Below are 16,452 nucleotides of genomic sequence, written 5' to 3'. Positions count from 1 at the left end.
ACTTTCGCATTTCCATGGAGTCATCCTCTCGCGAAAATTTCATGAGCGAAACTAAACTATCATAACGAACAAGCGAAAACGCGAAATTAAATAGCTTTGTTCATTGATATCCACAATAAAATCGTCATATTAGAAATGCAGGTAACCTTTGTGTGTGGTTGGGCTCATTGGGCAATTTCTGCTAAACTCATTATAGCTAATACGCCGACTGAGCAGCGTGGCAAAGCAAATTGAGATAACAAGTTCTTTTGGAAAAGCCAAGACAAATGAGGAAGATGATGATATTAGTTTAGTCACTGAATTTGTAACTGATGAGGATGAAAGTCTGGTAGGGAAAGTCATAAAATTGAATAACAATTATTGTAGTGATGAATTTTATTACCAACCAAAAACAATAACAACCTTAAGCCATGGCCACCGCGTGCTATAAATACTTGAGATCTAATATTGGTACCACATCAGTCACGGCTGCAAGGACCTAGACGTCATTGATAGTCCAAGAAACAAATAGCAGCAAGCGATCAAGTTGTATTGTCGATCTCGCCCACACATTTCTATCCGCGGTTCACAAATACAAACTAGTCCCAAATTGAAAAATCTTTTTACTAGTGAACTGGACCTGAGGAATCTAATTATGTTTGTTCTACTGCATTTATTTTCACATCACTATATTTTCGCACTCATCAGATCCGCGAAATTAAGTTGCAGCGAAATTTTACTCTGTATGCTACTCACGAAACTAAATACTAGCGAAATATAAGTGTCCTAGGGTAGTGAACTTCAATGTCTTTTCAAATTTCACCAATAATCATAAATCATTCATACGTATTTGTCTGCTTCAAGTTTGCTAAATGGATTATGCAGTGGTGTGGGCATTTCAAAGTAAGCTCGCTGAAGTTGGTAGTTCACCCTCAGTATTAAAAAGAAGATAATTCCCGCACACCAATTACTTTACGTCTTACTATTTGCATGCCAAAGCATAGGTGTTAGTAAAATTCCTGCACATCTGTTTAAATCGGTTGAGCCAGTCGCACTGCTGAATGTGTTAGCAATTTGTTTTAGTTTAGAATGTCGACAGCACCATTTCATCACGTAGCGTTCGCTCACTTCTGGATGGCTGATCAGTTCAACAGTCTGGCTGTAGTGCTGGTGGATATGCAATACTTTATATGCTTCTACGCTACTGAGGTTGAATGGTTTGGCACTAATTGTAAGTATACTTTATTCAACTCTTATATTTCATTTTTTAACAATATTCCAAACAAGCAGAAAGCTTCCTGAAGTATTTAGAGTAGAAAATGAGACTGATGGTTCAAGTATTAATCGCACACCCTCGTTATTCCTCAGGAAATATTGAGAGGAGTGAGTTCTTGGCAAAAGAGCAGTTGCACTATTGTTAGAGTCACTTGATCTTTAAGTTCACTTGATCTTTAAGCACTCCCCTCATCAGCTGACCACGCTTAAAATCTCATCTGATTTTTTATCTCTGAGTATCTTTTTAGTTTTTCTGTTCGCTGTCAGCCAATGAGTAAACTCGTTGTTTAAATTCTTCAAGTTTTACCTCAACGTGATCACTGAGGATTGAGTGGCTAGTTAGGAGTTGTTTTACCACTCACTCTTTTCAAAAGTGCTCCTTATCCTTGAAAGTAAAGAAGGCTTTATCAACGATCTTAACAAATTTTACTGAGTGGATGGTGATCATGTATTTTGACAAACAATGACAATTTGATTTCTACAATTGTTTGGATATTTGCATTGCTGGGAGATGCAGCTGTGTATTGTATGCAGCTGTATTGTAGATAATTTGTAATTGTCTCCTTATTCAGCCCTGAATGCTGTGAGGATGCAAGCTGTTTGCGATGATGGACAAACTGTGGCATGTTCAGGTAAATTTCCACTTGTGCAAAAAGTGTCATGCCAACAGAGTCTTTGTAAGTGTGGTGAAATAGAGAGCAATCACTTTATTGAATTTATGTATCTGTATCTGTAAGCCTTTGTTCTACTGTCACACATAATTTAGCATATTTGTAAAAAGCACAAGTGTGTTTCTTGTTTGTTGCATTGATGAACTTTTCAGTCATATTAAACTAACCTTCTGTCTCTTCTAGCTATATCACCGACTGAGTTCACCAATCCCTGCGTCAATTCTACTCTCGTCGAATGTTCACGTGAGTTTTTCAGATTTATTATCATAATTTGACCCGTTCACCTTTGACCTGTTCACCTTTACATCCGTTACAGTTTTTGTGCTTTTATTTGATTTCTATAGTGATGTTCTAAAGTGATTGACTGACTGCCTGCATTTTCATACAAAGGTTGTAGTTTATTTGTTTTTGGGTCTGATTTGTTTGATTTAAATCAAATATTTAGATTCTGGACATTTTAAGCGTTCTAAAAATATGTACATGTACGTTTGCCAAGTTTGCTTCAAAACTAACTGGTTTAATTTGCAAAAACAATGAATATCTCGGCAAATTCAAAGTGGCCCATTACTTTTCAACCACCACGGCAACTCGTATCTATTCCATAGTTCACTCATATCTGAAAATAACATGACTAGTATCTGTAGTTATTCGTGTCTAATCTATATCTTTCTGCGCTAGTTCTCACTAGTTCCATAAAAGTAACCATGTGCTATGCTTTTTGTTTAGTTATTGATCGCTGTCACACCAATGATTTTGGAATTAGACCTCTTGTGACCCTGCTTCCTGCCTGGTGGAGGTTTGCCCAGTGTTGGAGGCGTTACCGGGATACACGACACGCCTTCCCCCACGTCGTCAATGCTTTTAAATACAGCACTTCATTTCTCGTTGTTACATTTTCGTGTCTAAACACCTGGTATAAAGGTAAGGGAGCTATTTTACCTACATCTACTCCTACATCTACTCGTTCATCTACTCTTGAAACTCCGCTATCTTTTAAGCAGTTCTTTATGGTGCATTCTCAATTATTTTTGTTGAATTTAGAAAATGTCCAGGAACCTGGAATGTATGGTAACAAGAGTCGTCTGCTTCCACATGACCATGCTGATGGTCAGTTACACGTAGTATTTACTACTGACTATCAATACGCCTGGCTAACAACTAATGCGCAAGCTCTGCTGCACTGGCAACATACTGCTCATAAAATAACTCTTCTCTCTTGCTTTATCATGCCATTGCCTTAGGTAACTCTATTGAGATTTCAAACACGTCTATAAGGAAAGGTCTCACTTTTCAAGAAATCAGTCTCTTTTTTCATTTGTGTAGCTAAAACTTCTCTACTGAGATGATCTCAACTATTTACCTGTCATAATTTGTGCCAAACCATTAATATCACATTCATCATTCACATGATGAGAAATAATAATGATTTACCTGCCAGTCGTTGTAGCAAAGATTGTAGCAGATTCGCTCTTTTATAATACATAGAACACGTTTTTGTTTGTTGGAGGTCATAGCACATGTATATCTGTGGTATTTTAATATCACTGTCAAATTAATAGTTTCGTAGTATCCTGGCCATCAAGTGAGCCATTAGAGTATCCTCCCCATCTAGTGAGTCATTAGAGTATCCTGACCATCGAGTGAGTCATTAGAGTATCCTGGCCATCGAGTGAGTCATTAGAGTATCTTGACCATCTAATAAGTCGTTAGAGTATCCTGGCCATCGAGTGAGTCATTAGAGCATCCTGGCCATCTAGTGAGTCATTAGAGTATCCTGGCCATCGAGTGAGCCGTTAGAGTATCCTGGCCATCTAGTGAGTCATTAGAGTATCCTGACCATTGAGTGAGTCATTAGAGTATCCTGGCCATCTAGGGAGTCATTAGAGTATCCTGACCATTGAGTGAGTCATTAGAGTATCCTGGCCATCTAGTGAGTCATTAGAATATTCTGGCCATTGAGTGAGCCGTTAGAGTATCCTGGCCATCGAGTGAGTCGTTAGAGTATCCTGGCCATTGAGTGAGCCGTTAGAGTATCCTGGCCATCGAGTGAGTCATTAGAGTATCCTGGCCATCAAGTGAGCCATTAGAGTATCCTCCCCATCAAGTGAGCCATTAGAGTATCCTCCCCATCTAGTGAGTCATTAGAGTATCCTGGCCATCGAGTGAGCCGTTAGAGTATCCTGGCCATCTAGTGAGTCATTAGAGTATCCTGACCATTGAGTGAGTCATTAGAGTATCCTGGCCATCTAGGGAGTCATTAGAGTATCCTGACCATTGAGTGAGTCATTAGAGTATCCTGGCCATCTAGTGAGTCATTAGAATATTCTGGCCATTGAGTGAGCCGTTAGAGTATCCTGGCCATCGAGTGAGTCGTTAGAGTATCCTGGCCATTGAGTGAGCCGTTAGAGTATCCTGGCCATCTAGTGAGTCATTAGAATATTCTGGCCATTGAGTGAGCCGTTAGAGTATCCTGGCCATCGAGTGAGTCGTTAGAGTATCCTGGCCATTGAGTGAGCCGTTAGAGTATCCTGGCCATCAAGTGAGCCATTAGAGTATCCTCCCCATCAAGTGAGCCATTAGAGTATCCTCCCCATCTAGTGAGTCATTAGAGTATCCTGGCCATCTAGGGAGTCATTAGAGTATCCTGACCATTGAGTGAGTCATTAGAGTATCCTGGCCATCTAGTGAGTCATTAGAATATTCTGGCCATTGAGTGAGCCGTTAGAGTATCCTGGCCATCGAGTGAGTCGTTAGAGTATCCTGGCCATTGAGTGAGCCGTTAGAGTATCCTGGCCATCGAGTGAGTCATTAGAGTATCCTGGCCATCAAGTGAGCCATTAGAGTATCCTCCCCATCAAGTGAGCCATTAGAGTATCCTCCCCATCTAGTGAGTCATTAGAGGATCCTGACCATCGAGTGAGTCATTAGAGTATCCTGGCCATCGAGTGAGTCATTAGAGTATCTTGACCATCTAATAAGTCGTTAGAGTATCTTGACCATCTAATAAGTCGTTAGAGTATCCTGGCCATCAAGTGAGTCATTAGAGCATCCTGGCCATCTAGGGAGTCATTAGAGTATCCTGGCCATCGAGTGAGCCGTTAGAGTATCCTGGCCATCATGTGAGTCATTAGAGTATCCTGGCCATCTAGTGAGCTATTATAGTATCCTGGCCATCGAGTGAGTCATTAGAGTATCTTGTCCATCGAGTGAGTCATTAGAGTATCCTGGCCATCGAGTGAGCCGTTAGAGTATCCTGGCCATCTAGTGAGTCGTTAGAGTATCCTGGCCATCGAGTGAGTCATTAGAGTATCCTGGCCATCTAGTGAGCTATTATAGTATCCTGGCCATCGAGTGAGTCATTAGAGTATCCTGGCCATCGAGTGAGTCGTTAGAGTATCCTGGCCATCGAGTGAGTCATTGGAATATCCTGACCATAGAGTAAGTCATTAGAGTATCCTGGCCATCGAGTGAGCCGTTAGAGTATCCTGACCATCTAATAAGCCGTTGGAGTATCCTGGCCATCGAGTTAGTCATTAGACTTTCCTGACCATCTAGTGAGTCATTAGAGTATCCTGGCCTTCTAGTGAGTCATTAGAGCATCCTGGCCATCGACTGAGTCATTAGAATATCCTGGCCATCTAGTGAGTCATTAGAGTATCCTTGCCATCGGGTGAGTCATTGGAATATCCTGACCATAGAGTGAGTCATTAGAGTATCCTGGCCATCGAGTGAGTCATTAGAGTATCCTGTCCATCTAGGGAGTCATTAGAGTATCCTGACCATCTAGTGAGTCATTAGAGTATCCTGGCCATCTAGTGAGCCGTTAGTGTGTCCTGACCATCGAGCGAGCCGTTAGAGTATCCTGGCCATCGAGTGAGTCGTTAGAGATTTTCCGATGCGATAACTATCTGCGCAATAGTTAGAAACTATCTGCGCAACCTTCTCGACGTTAGGAATTCAGTTGACTGGCAGCTGGTGTTGGAGTGTCCGTCTACGAAGTGTCACAAGTTTGAAAACCATATGATGCAATCTTTTTCCCCAACATCCAGCCATGGTTTCGGATGGTCACGGCTCTTATTATAGTAATGATTGTCTCATACAGTGCACCTCCAATTTACGATGTCATACAGTGCACCCCAGATTACGAGGTGGAACGAGACAGGTTTTTTAAGTTTGACACCAGACCCGTGAGACACTGTCCTGCAAAAATTCGAGACTCGCAACAGTAAAATAATGAGCATTTAGTGATGATTTCACTACACAAGGGCTAGCGCACTTGATTTATGAAATTGACGAACCTTTTTTTAAATTGAATTTTTTCCTGGTATAAACGATTTAAATACAATACTTTAATAGCGATATGCATGCATCTTTTTTTTTTATAAACAAATGTGACACAAACAGCTCTAAAATAGCGAAGTTATATATATTTAAGAATTTTGAGCTTGATTGATAATAATTATTATAAACATATTGCTTTGTACTCGCATATTTTTACGATCAACTGAATAGATCTTACTTTATATTGTAATGAAATGTGTAATGAAACCGATAGCCACCGATCTACAAAGAAGTATCGCAACTAAAAGAACACACGATAACACTTTCATTCTTATTGTTTCATCTATGTTAAGTTTTGTTTGTGTATTAACAGTAGTATGTGAATTATATTTAAATTGTACTCATGAAATGATATGAATTACTGTATATATATTTTATATTGAACTAAAGATAATAGCATTGTTACCCGGAACACGAACTATGGTCGAGACGGCCTTTAGTTCGTTTTTCCGTGTTCTGGCAAGTTTTACCCGCAGTTGGTTGAATATAAAAGAGGCCCGAATTTTATGAAACGCAGTTGGTGTTTGGACACGATATGATAAAATACAGATATTTTACCCGCAATAGTCTTATTTATTAAACCGGAATTTCCGGAGGGTAGTTAGATACGACTCGGTATCTGTTTTAAGGACACAGGGCCGTTGTCTAGACTACGTGATTAGACTCGGTGGCCAACATAATCAAAAACAACAGGCAGTAACGGACTGGGTATAATGTTCAAGGCAGTTGCCAGCAATCCATTACAATATATGGATTTGTTGTTACCGCTGGAAGCCATTTTTTAACAGCCGTTCGCAGGCGCTTTAGTTCTATTTCCTGTCTCGAGTTTGGCAATAGTTAGGTCGAGACGAGATCGAGACGGGTCGATACCCGAGATGTCTCGTTCCACCTCTACCCCCAGATTACGATGTCATACAGTGCACCCCAGATTACAATGTCATACAGTGCACTCCTAGAGTACGATCTCATACAGTGCACCCCAGACTACAATGTCATACAGTGCACCCCTAAATTACGATCTCATTCAGTGGACCTCCAGATTACAATGTCATACAGTGCACCCCTAGAGTATGATCTCATACAGTGCACCCCAGACTGCCATGTCATACAGTGCACCCCTAGAGTACGATCTCATACAGTGCACCTCCAGATTACAATGTCATACAGTGCACCCCTAGATTACGATCTCATACAGTGCACCCCAGACGACAATGTCATACAGTGCACCTCTAGAGTACGATCTCATACAGTGCACCTCCAGATTACCATGTCCTGTTTTACAGATTTTTGCCTTACTATGTGGAACACGATGTTGTTTCGTTCCCTCGATACGGTATTTTTTGCCATATGACATCAACATAAATGGCTTTCTAAACTCACATTAATGATGAAGATATTTATTAATTGATGAAGAAGTTCATTAAATAATGAAGATCCTGTTATTCTATTCGCTGAAATCCCTCCCACAACACCTGAAAAAGATATGATGCTCGCACTCTCTCAGTTCAGCGTTTTTGTGTCTCGTAAATGCTTGATAATCCGTGAGCGAAACAAAGGTTAGTGAAAAGTAAGTGAACTTGAAAATTTGTTTTAGTATAATAGTTAATAATAGTTATAATAGTAATTTAGTATAATATTTACTATAAACTTTAATTTATGATACGTTTTTAACTGCATATACAACTTGAATTCATTAGTCATGGGTCCTATGATTGATAACAACGTTAAAGGGCGAAGTAAGAATCATAATCATAAGCAGATCATAATCACTAAAAACACTTAGGTTACTGTAGGTAGCTGAAGTTATTAAGGTTAATAACAAATGTAGTGAACCCACTAAAAGTAAAAAATTAAAATGTTAGTATTATTGAATGTCTCAAAGTTTCAATGTTCCCAATTGATCCTCAAAGTTTAGGAGATTTAATTCGGGCAGCTGTAAGTTAAATGAATGGCTTACTTCTATGTTTACCAACTGTGTATGTCAAAGCACTTGCTTACCTACTTCTATGTTTACCAACTGTGTATGTCAAAGCACTTGCTTACCTACTTCTATGTTTACCAACTGTGTATGTCAAAGCACTTGCTTACCTACTTTACATAGAAATTTGTAACTTGCAATCTGATTGGTTCAGTAAATATTAATCCTTGTAGCTTTTTAATCTAATGAAATTTTCTTATACTTTTTAGCCTAAAATAGTATAATTGTACAGATTTTTACGTAGATGAATATTTATTCAAAGCTTACTCAAATTCGCATGTTCATAGAAATGCTGTTTGACTTATGATGAGAGGATGTGATTAACTCATCAGCCATATATTGGTGTGATTGCTAATCATAGTAGCTATAGTGACTTTGCTGTAAGCATATCGGCTTACAGCATTTATCTCTTTTCTATGTTTTGCATTTTTCATTGATTATATATTGTATAGTCTTAAAAAATAACCTTTTTAATCTCTTTTATAAATTTAAAGTCATCTTACATGTAGCTGTACCAAACCAACTATCCAGAAACAGGAGCTTTAGCATACCAACTATTCAGAAACAAGAGCTTTAACATACCAACTATCCAGAAACAAGAGCTTTAACTTACCATCTAGAAACAAGAGCTTTAACTTACCAACTATCCAGAAACAAGAGCTTTAACTTACCAACTATCCAGAAACAGGAGCTTTAGCATACCAACTATCCAGAAGCAAGAGCTTCAACGTACCAACTATCTAGAAATAAGAGCTTCAACGTACCAACTATCCAGAAAAAGGAGCTTTAACATATCAACTATCCAGAAACAAGAGCTTCAACGTACCAACTATCTAGAAACAAGAGCTTTAACATACCAACTATCCAGAAACAGGAGCTTTAACATACCAACTATCTAGAAACAAGAGCCTTAACATACCAACTATCCAGAAACAAGAGCTTTAACTTACCAACTATCTAGAAACAAGAGCTTCAACATACCAACTATTTAGAAACAAGAGCTTCAACATACCAACTATCCAGAAACAGGAGCTTCAACATACCAACTATCTAGAAACAAGAGCCTTAACATACCAACTATCTAGAAACAAGAGCTTCAACGTATTAACTATCCAGAAAAAGGAGCTTTAACATATCAACTATCCAGAAACAAGAGCTTCAACATACCAACTATCCAGAAACAGGAGCTTTAACATACCAACTATCTAGAAACAAGAGCCTTAACATACCAACTATCCAGCAAAAGGAGCTTTAATATATCAACTGTCCAGAAACAAGAGCTTCAACATACCAACTATCTAGAAACAAGAGCTTTAACATACCAACTATCCAGAAACAGGAGCTTTAACATACCAACTATTCAGAAACAAGAGCTTTAACATACCAACTATCTAGAAACAAGAGCTTTAACTTACCAACTATCCAGAAACAGGAGCTTTAACATACCAACTATCTAGAAACAAGAGCCTTAACATTCCAACTATCTAGAAACAAGAGCTTTAACATACCAACTATCCAGAAACAAGAGCTTCAACGTACCATCTAGAAACAAGAGCTTTAACATACCAACTATCCAGAAACAAGAGCTTTAACTTACCAACTATCCAGAAACAGGAGCTTTAACATACCAACTATCTAGAAACAAGAGCCTTAACATTCCAACTATCTAGAAACAAGAGCTTTAACATACCAACTATCCAGAAACAAGAGCTTCAACGTACCAACTATCTAGAAACATGAGCTTTAACATACCAACTATCCAGAAAAAAGAGCTTTAACATGCCAACTATCCAGAAACAGGAGCTTCAACATACCAACTATCTAGAAACAAGAGCCTTGACATACCAACTATCTAGAAACAAGAGCTTCAACGTATTAACTATCCAGAAAAAGGAGCTTTAATATATCAACTATCCAGAAACAAGAGCTTCAACGTACCAACTATCTAGAAATAAGAGCTTCAACGTACCAACTATCCAGAAAAAGGAGCTTTAACATATCAACTATCCAGAAACAAGAGCTTCAACGTACCAACTATCTAGAAACAAGAGCCTTAACATACCAACTATCTAGAAACAAGAGCTTTAACATACCAACTATCGAGAAACAGGAGCTTTAACATACCAACTATCTAGAAACAAGAGCCTTAACATACCAACTATCCAGAAACAAGAGCTTCAACGTACCAACTATCTAGAAACAAGAGCTTCAACATACCAACTATCCAGAAACAGGAGCTTTAACGTACCAACTATTCAGAAACAAGAGCTTTAACATACCAACTATCCAGAAACAAGAGCTTTAACTTACCAACTATCCAGAAACAAGAGCTTCAACGTATTAACTATCCAGAAAAAGGAGCTTTAATATATCAACTATCCAGAAACAAGAGCTTCAACGTACCAACTATCTAGAAATAAGAGCTTCAACGTACCAACTATCCAGAAAAAGGAGCTTTAACATATCAACTATCCAGAAACAAGAGCTTCAACGTACCAACTATCTAGAAACAAGAGCCTTAACATACCAACTATCTAGAAACAAGAGCTTTAACATACCAACTATCGAGAAACAGGAGCTTTAACATACCAACTATCTAGAAACAAGAGCCTTAACATACCAACTATCCAGAAACAAGAGCTTCAACATACCAACTATCCAGAAACAGGAGCTTTAACATACCAACTATCCAGAAACAGGAGCTTTAACATACCAACTATTCAGAAACAAGTAAAAATTTGTCACGAAAATCTCTGAAAACTGGATGCTATCTGATGCACTTGAGAGCATTACTGTATGGCCTCTGTGGAGTCGGTAGCAAGCTATGATGTGGTTATTTTTATTGCTCATGTCTGACTATTAGAAATGATTGCGTATTACAATGCTATGTCTAACGATTTTCATTATTAGCTGTGACTATTCAGTTAACATAATTCCATCACCCTGAATAGACCTACACGTCTTGCAGACCACTGCAGACCCCTTTTTCTCTGTTTTCTTTTGCAGATTGTTGTTGCTGGTGTGATATGGTGATACAGATTTCTTTTTGTAAATTGTATACTAGTATTTACTACTTATAACATGGGTAGACTAATAGATGGAAGTCAGTTTATATGATATATAATACTATGTTAGTATAAAAAAATTTCATTGTTTCATAGTATAGTGGAACATGGTGTTCTTTAAAAATGCCTGAGTGTATGCGATGTAGGTGTTTTCACAACCTCTGAAAATTCTTGTTACAACAGTTGGTTTGTCAACTTCTACTTTTCATAACTTGACAGATGTCAGAGAAGAATATGAACATGACAAGACGTAACCATGGTGTGAACACCCTTCCTGGCCCTCTTTCTCATTCAGTATGCATAGGGCGAGCTGCTGTTGTGTGTGACGCAGGCCCATTACTTTCAGCACAAAGTCAATGATTGCTCTTGCTCTTTAACCCACAACCCTACTGCTAGCTGTTTTTATCACTCACTCTACTCTTTCTTTGCTACTACTCTTTCTTTGGGCCTAAGCAATGATGCTAATTATTAATCCAAATACAGATATCTGGGACAGATAGCTGATTATGAGTTCTTTCTGTAACTAGCAACCAATCATCAATCGGTTGAGTTGTTAGTAGGCCTTTCTGTTGCAGACAGCAAATATCAGTATTTTGCTGCAGACAGCCAATATCAGTTTTTTTTGCTGCAGACAGCCAATATCAGTATTTTGCTGCAGACAACCAATATCAGTATTTTTGTTGCAGACAACCAATATCAGTATTTTTGCTGCAGATAGCCAATATCAGTCTTTTTGCTACAGACAACCAATATCAGTCTTTTTTGCTGCAGATAGCCAATATCAGTCTTTTTGCTGCAGACAACCAATATCAGTCTTTTTTTGCTGCAGATAACCAATATCAGTCTTTTTGCTGCAGACAACCAATATCAATCTTTTTGCTGCAGATAGCCAATATCAGTCATTTTGCTGCAGACAATCTATGGCAGTCATTTTGCTGCAGACAATCTATATCAATCGTTTTGCTGTAGATAGCCAATATCAGTATTTTTGCTGCAGACAACCAAGATCAGTCGTTTTGCTGCAGATAGCCAATATCAGTCGTTTTGCTGCAGACAACCAATATGTCTTTTTGCTGCAGTTAGCCAATATCAGTCTTTTTGCTGCAGACAACCAATATCAGTCTTTTTGCTGCAGACAACCAATATCAGTTTTTTGCTGCAGACAGCCAATATCAGTCTCATTAATCATTCTTAATCATCAGCATATTTTTTTTTTCAGACAGCCAAGTACAGACCTACTGGACTCCTTCCAATGTTTTCTTTTGGCTCTGGCTTCTCTCTGCCATTGTGAGTTCGTGCTATACCTTCGCCTGGGACATAAAGATGGACTGGGGACTTCTTGATAGGAATGCTGGAGAAAATCGGCTCCTCAGAGAAGAAACAGTGTACAGATATCGGGTTTGTTTGGTTTCTTTCGTATATAGAAACAGTGCGTGCTTTACTCTAGGGACATCACTGCTTTAATCTACCTATCTTACTCTTAGTATGGTATCTTGGTAGAGAGTAGGCTCTATGCATTACTATAGTATTGAAACTCTCACTCGAATGGAAAATAATAGCTATGGCTCTGACCAAGAAGAACAAGTGGTACTTTTCCTGATGTCCGATCTGCAGCTTGCATCTTGCTCATTCTAGTACCTGAAATGGGCTTATTAGTACTTATTAGTACCCAAGCGCTACACTTGGTTTGCTGCTATGATAGGCTTACTACTATCTGGCCATGTTGCAAGACTTACTTCTGAGGTTCAGTTGGACCATAACAATGACAGTCTCTGAGACGGGAGTCTTCGACGGTGAGATTGTGAAGACATGCAGCGCCGTGCTCGAAGTGCTCAGGTAATTTTCAATGGCTGCTTCAAATCATTTATTTTATATAAATATTTCTTTTTTCTGGAACCCTCATTGCTTGGAGTAAATATGTTTCTCATTATTTGACATGAAATGCCATTTCGTGCGTTAGTGTGCATGCCAATTGATATATGTACATATTAGTATATCCCGTAATGAAACATTGTCATTAAAACATATCATTTATCTGAATGACAACAGTAGGGAACAGCAGGGATAACTACCATAGTCTTGTTACATTTGAAGGATAGTCTTCTCTGTAACATCTTTACAAAGGTAGTCTTTTTAATCTCATCTAAAAATTAATCTTTCTGTCACTCATTTTGTTAGGAGGTTCATCTGGAATTTCTTTCGACTTGAGAACGAACATTTGAATAACTGTGGAGAATTCCGTGCAGTCAGGGATATTTCTATTACTCCCATAGACCACAGTGATCAGGTAATGTTAGACTTGTCATATCTCTATCACTCCCATAAACCCCAGTGATCAGGTGATTTTAGAGTCATCATATCTCTATCACTCCCATAGACTGTAATGATCAGGTAATTTTAGACTTGTCATATCTTTGTCACACCCATAGACCCCAGTGATCAGGTGATTTTAAAGTCGTCTTATCTCTATCATTCCCATAGACCCCAGTGATCAGGTGATTTTAAAGTCGTCATATCTCTATCACTCCCATGGACCCCAGTGATCAGGTGATTTTAAAGTCGTCATATCTCTATCACTCCCATAGACTCCAGTGATCAGGTGATTTTAAAGTCGTCATATCTCTATCACTGCCATAGACCTAAGAGATGGTACGTAACGGTCATAAGAACACAAGACAGTGAGCTGATACATGCAAGAGTTTCTATTATAATGGACAATTTACTATTCAGTAGTCTTTAGTAGCATCAAAATGGTGGCTCTTGGCCAGAGAATACCAGCTCACTTGTTCGTGCTCTCTCTGAACACCTTGAACAACGGAGAACATGGTCATTGTTACTATATATTCCTCCAAGTTGGTTTGTGTGTCGGTGTTTATCCAGCTATAGCTATTAAAATCTTGGAATTTAAAATTTCGCATTAAGATGGATTTGATCCTACGATGATTGCAACCACAAGTTTTTAAATCTGTGCACACTCTACTACTGAGCTATACAAGGCGTATTGATCAAAGGCACTATTATATAGGGTATAGCTTGTGGACACACTAAATGACGTATTATTTGAAACTCTATAAATTCTATTACCTCCATGAAACACGATGCTTTTTCGTGTTTTCTTGAACTTCTATGTTCGGTTTTTCATAAAGTTCAAGTGCTATATACGCCGTCAAGGCCAATTCTTTTCACGTGAACGATTGTATTATCTCCCTAGGAAGAGCCTCGACATTCTCTCTCCGTTCGGTCAGACAAAGGCGGTACGATATGATTTTTACTTTTGTACCAGCATCGAGAGGTACCAGTATCGTTGTATTCAAAGTTTTGATGGATAGCTTCTGGTGGAATAGTAACCTTTTTTATACACACACACTTCTATGCAAGAATTGTTATTATTGATTCAACATATTCAGGATTTTTATTTTGTTTTTTCAGTTCGTATTAATTGTATCATTACTGAATTTTGTTTTATTGTAATTGTAGCAAAACCGGCTTAATTTAGCTATTACTTGCTAATTATTTCACATCTAAACCTTTTTATACCATAGTTGTTTTATTTTCTTTAATTTATTTGACCTGCGCAAAACATTTTCACAGAATATCCAACTTTGTGATGGGCCATCACAAAATGTCCCATCATTTATGCAAGTTGCACTTCACAGCTCCGGAACTACTATTTTGAAAGCAGTAAATTTTATATTATCTGAAAACCAAGAAAATACTGCATCAATCAATTCAAAGAATTTTATAATGGGAGTAAATGTGCATGTGTAGTTGGCATCAAATAACTCTAAATTTTAAATTAGTGTTTATGCCCATATATAGACTAATTGGAATGCCTGGCATTGCCGGGGTAATACAAAAGTCTTTGGTTAGAAAATGGATTTGTATTTAACATATACAACATTTAACATTCTAACTTTTAAACTTCATATCATGAGAAGTGTTTTGTGTAGTTTAAATAAATGAACACAAAAAATAAAACAACTGTAAAGGTTTTAAAACTTTCAAACAACTCTAACTTCTAAATTTCATATGATGAAAGAAGTGTTTTGTTGAAATAATTTAGGCTGGAAAATAAAACTGTAAATGTATTTAAATGTAAATGTGAAATCATTAACAAGTAATGGCTAAATATGGTCTGTTTTGCTACGATTACAATGGAAAGTTATTTGGTATACAATTATATGATGTTAGTTCCTTTCAGTGTAGGCATCATAAGGCGAAAATGTCATACAGAGTTGTACAGAAACCCATAGTAATTATTTAAGGCAAACACCTCCTGGTAAAAATCAACATCATTAAAAAATAATATCAAAACAATATGTTAACCGTAGTAAATATAGTTACCTACAATAACTTCAGCACATTTTGTGATTTTGTATGTTATGATCTGCAATAAAATGTAACATTGTAATGTACAATACATACAACAGTATGTACCATGAAGAGTTCTTACCTTTGAGACAGACGTGTAAGATAAACGCTGAATCTAGCTTGAATGAATTTAGCTTACTAAACACATACTTGAAGCTAGTATTAGTATGTATTTTAGTAAACTTCAATCTTTCAACTAAAATTTTATCACTTATCTTTTTGCGAGTCTGTTTTTACGATAGCGGATAATGCTGAGCAATAGCAAGCAACGTATATATCTTTTCAGCTTTGTGGGAGATATTTCAGCGAATAGCATATCAACATTTTTGTTATTTCATCGTAGTTAGTACAACATATGCCAAATTTTAATTTCGCGAGAAATCGTTGTGGGTAACGTATGGCAAGAAAACAAATTTGCTCTATTCGAAAATATTGACAAAGCATGTTTCATGGAGTTGGCGAAAAATATTTTATCATTGTAGGGGCATCGTAATCCGTGGGCACAATGTATCAATTAATGCGTCACTATTATAAGAACTCTCTAGCTTTATGGTTAGATGTGAGTATAGAAAATTGCAGTCGCGATCTTCATGGGTTCAAGTCCAGCAAGAAGCGAGCTTTTCAATCCATGATTTCAATAGCAGACAAATATCTGAAGAGACATATGACAAATTTTGGGGGTTTATATATATAAATACTAGCTGCATTACCCGCCTACAGGAACAGATTCGCATGCAGCATAAGGTTTATTGAGAGTTGTTTTACATACTGT

At 37.7% G+C, this 16,452-nt stretch overlaps 1 protein-coding gene across 3 annotated transcripts in view; it reads left to right on the top strand.

Moving 5' to 3' along the window:
• The window catches only part of LOC137407358 (solute carrier family 53 member 1-like), a 78,548-nt gene that overhangs the window by 45,639 nt on the left and 16,457 nt on the right, over positions 1 to 16,452 (top strand). For 2 of the 3 annotated variants that reach the window (XM_068093986.1, XM_068093984.1), the window contains exons 10-17: positions 1,063 to 1,210; positions 1,827 to 1,886; positions 2,109 to 2,168; positions 2,652 to 2,846; positions 2,967 to 3,032; positions 12,529 to 12,707; positions 13,012 to 13,145; positions 13,488 to 13,596. In XM_068093986.1, coding sequence (XP_067950087.1) covers positions 1,063 to 1,210; positions 1,827 to 1,886; positions 2,109 to 2,168; positions 2,652 to 2,846; positions 2,967 to 3,032; positions 12,529 to 12,707; positions 13,012 to 13,145; positions 13,488 to 13,596 — 951 coding nt within the window. The remainder of the gene's footprint in view (positions 1 to 1,062; positions 1,211 to 1,826; positions 1,887 to 2,108; positions 2,169 to 2,651; positions 2,847 to 2,966; positions 3,033 to 12,528; positions 12,708 to 13,011; positions 13,146 to 13,487; positions 13,597 to 16,452) is intronic. The other variant, XM_068093985.1, reaches the window with a different exon arrangement.

Source organism: Watersipora subatra, chromosome 10, assembly GCF_963576615.1.
Source record: "Watersipora subatra chromosome 10, tzWatSuba1.1, whole genome shotgun sequence".
Classification (NCBI taxonomy): Eukaryota; Metazoa; Bryozoa; class Gymnolaemata; order Cheilostomatida; family Watersiporidae; genus Watersipora; species Watersipora subatra.
This window is presented reverse-complemented; position numbering and strand designations above follow the sequence as displayed.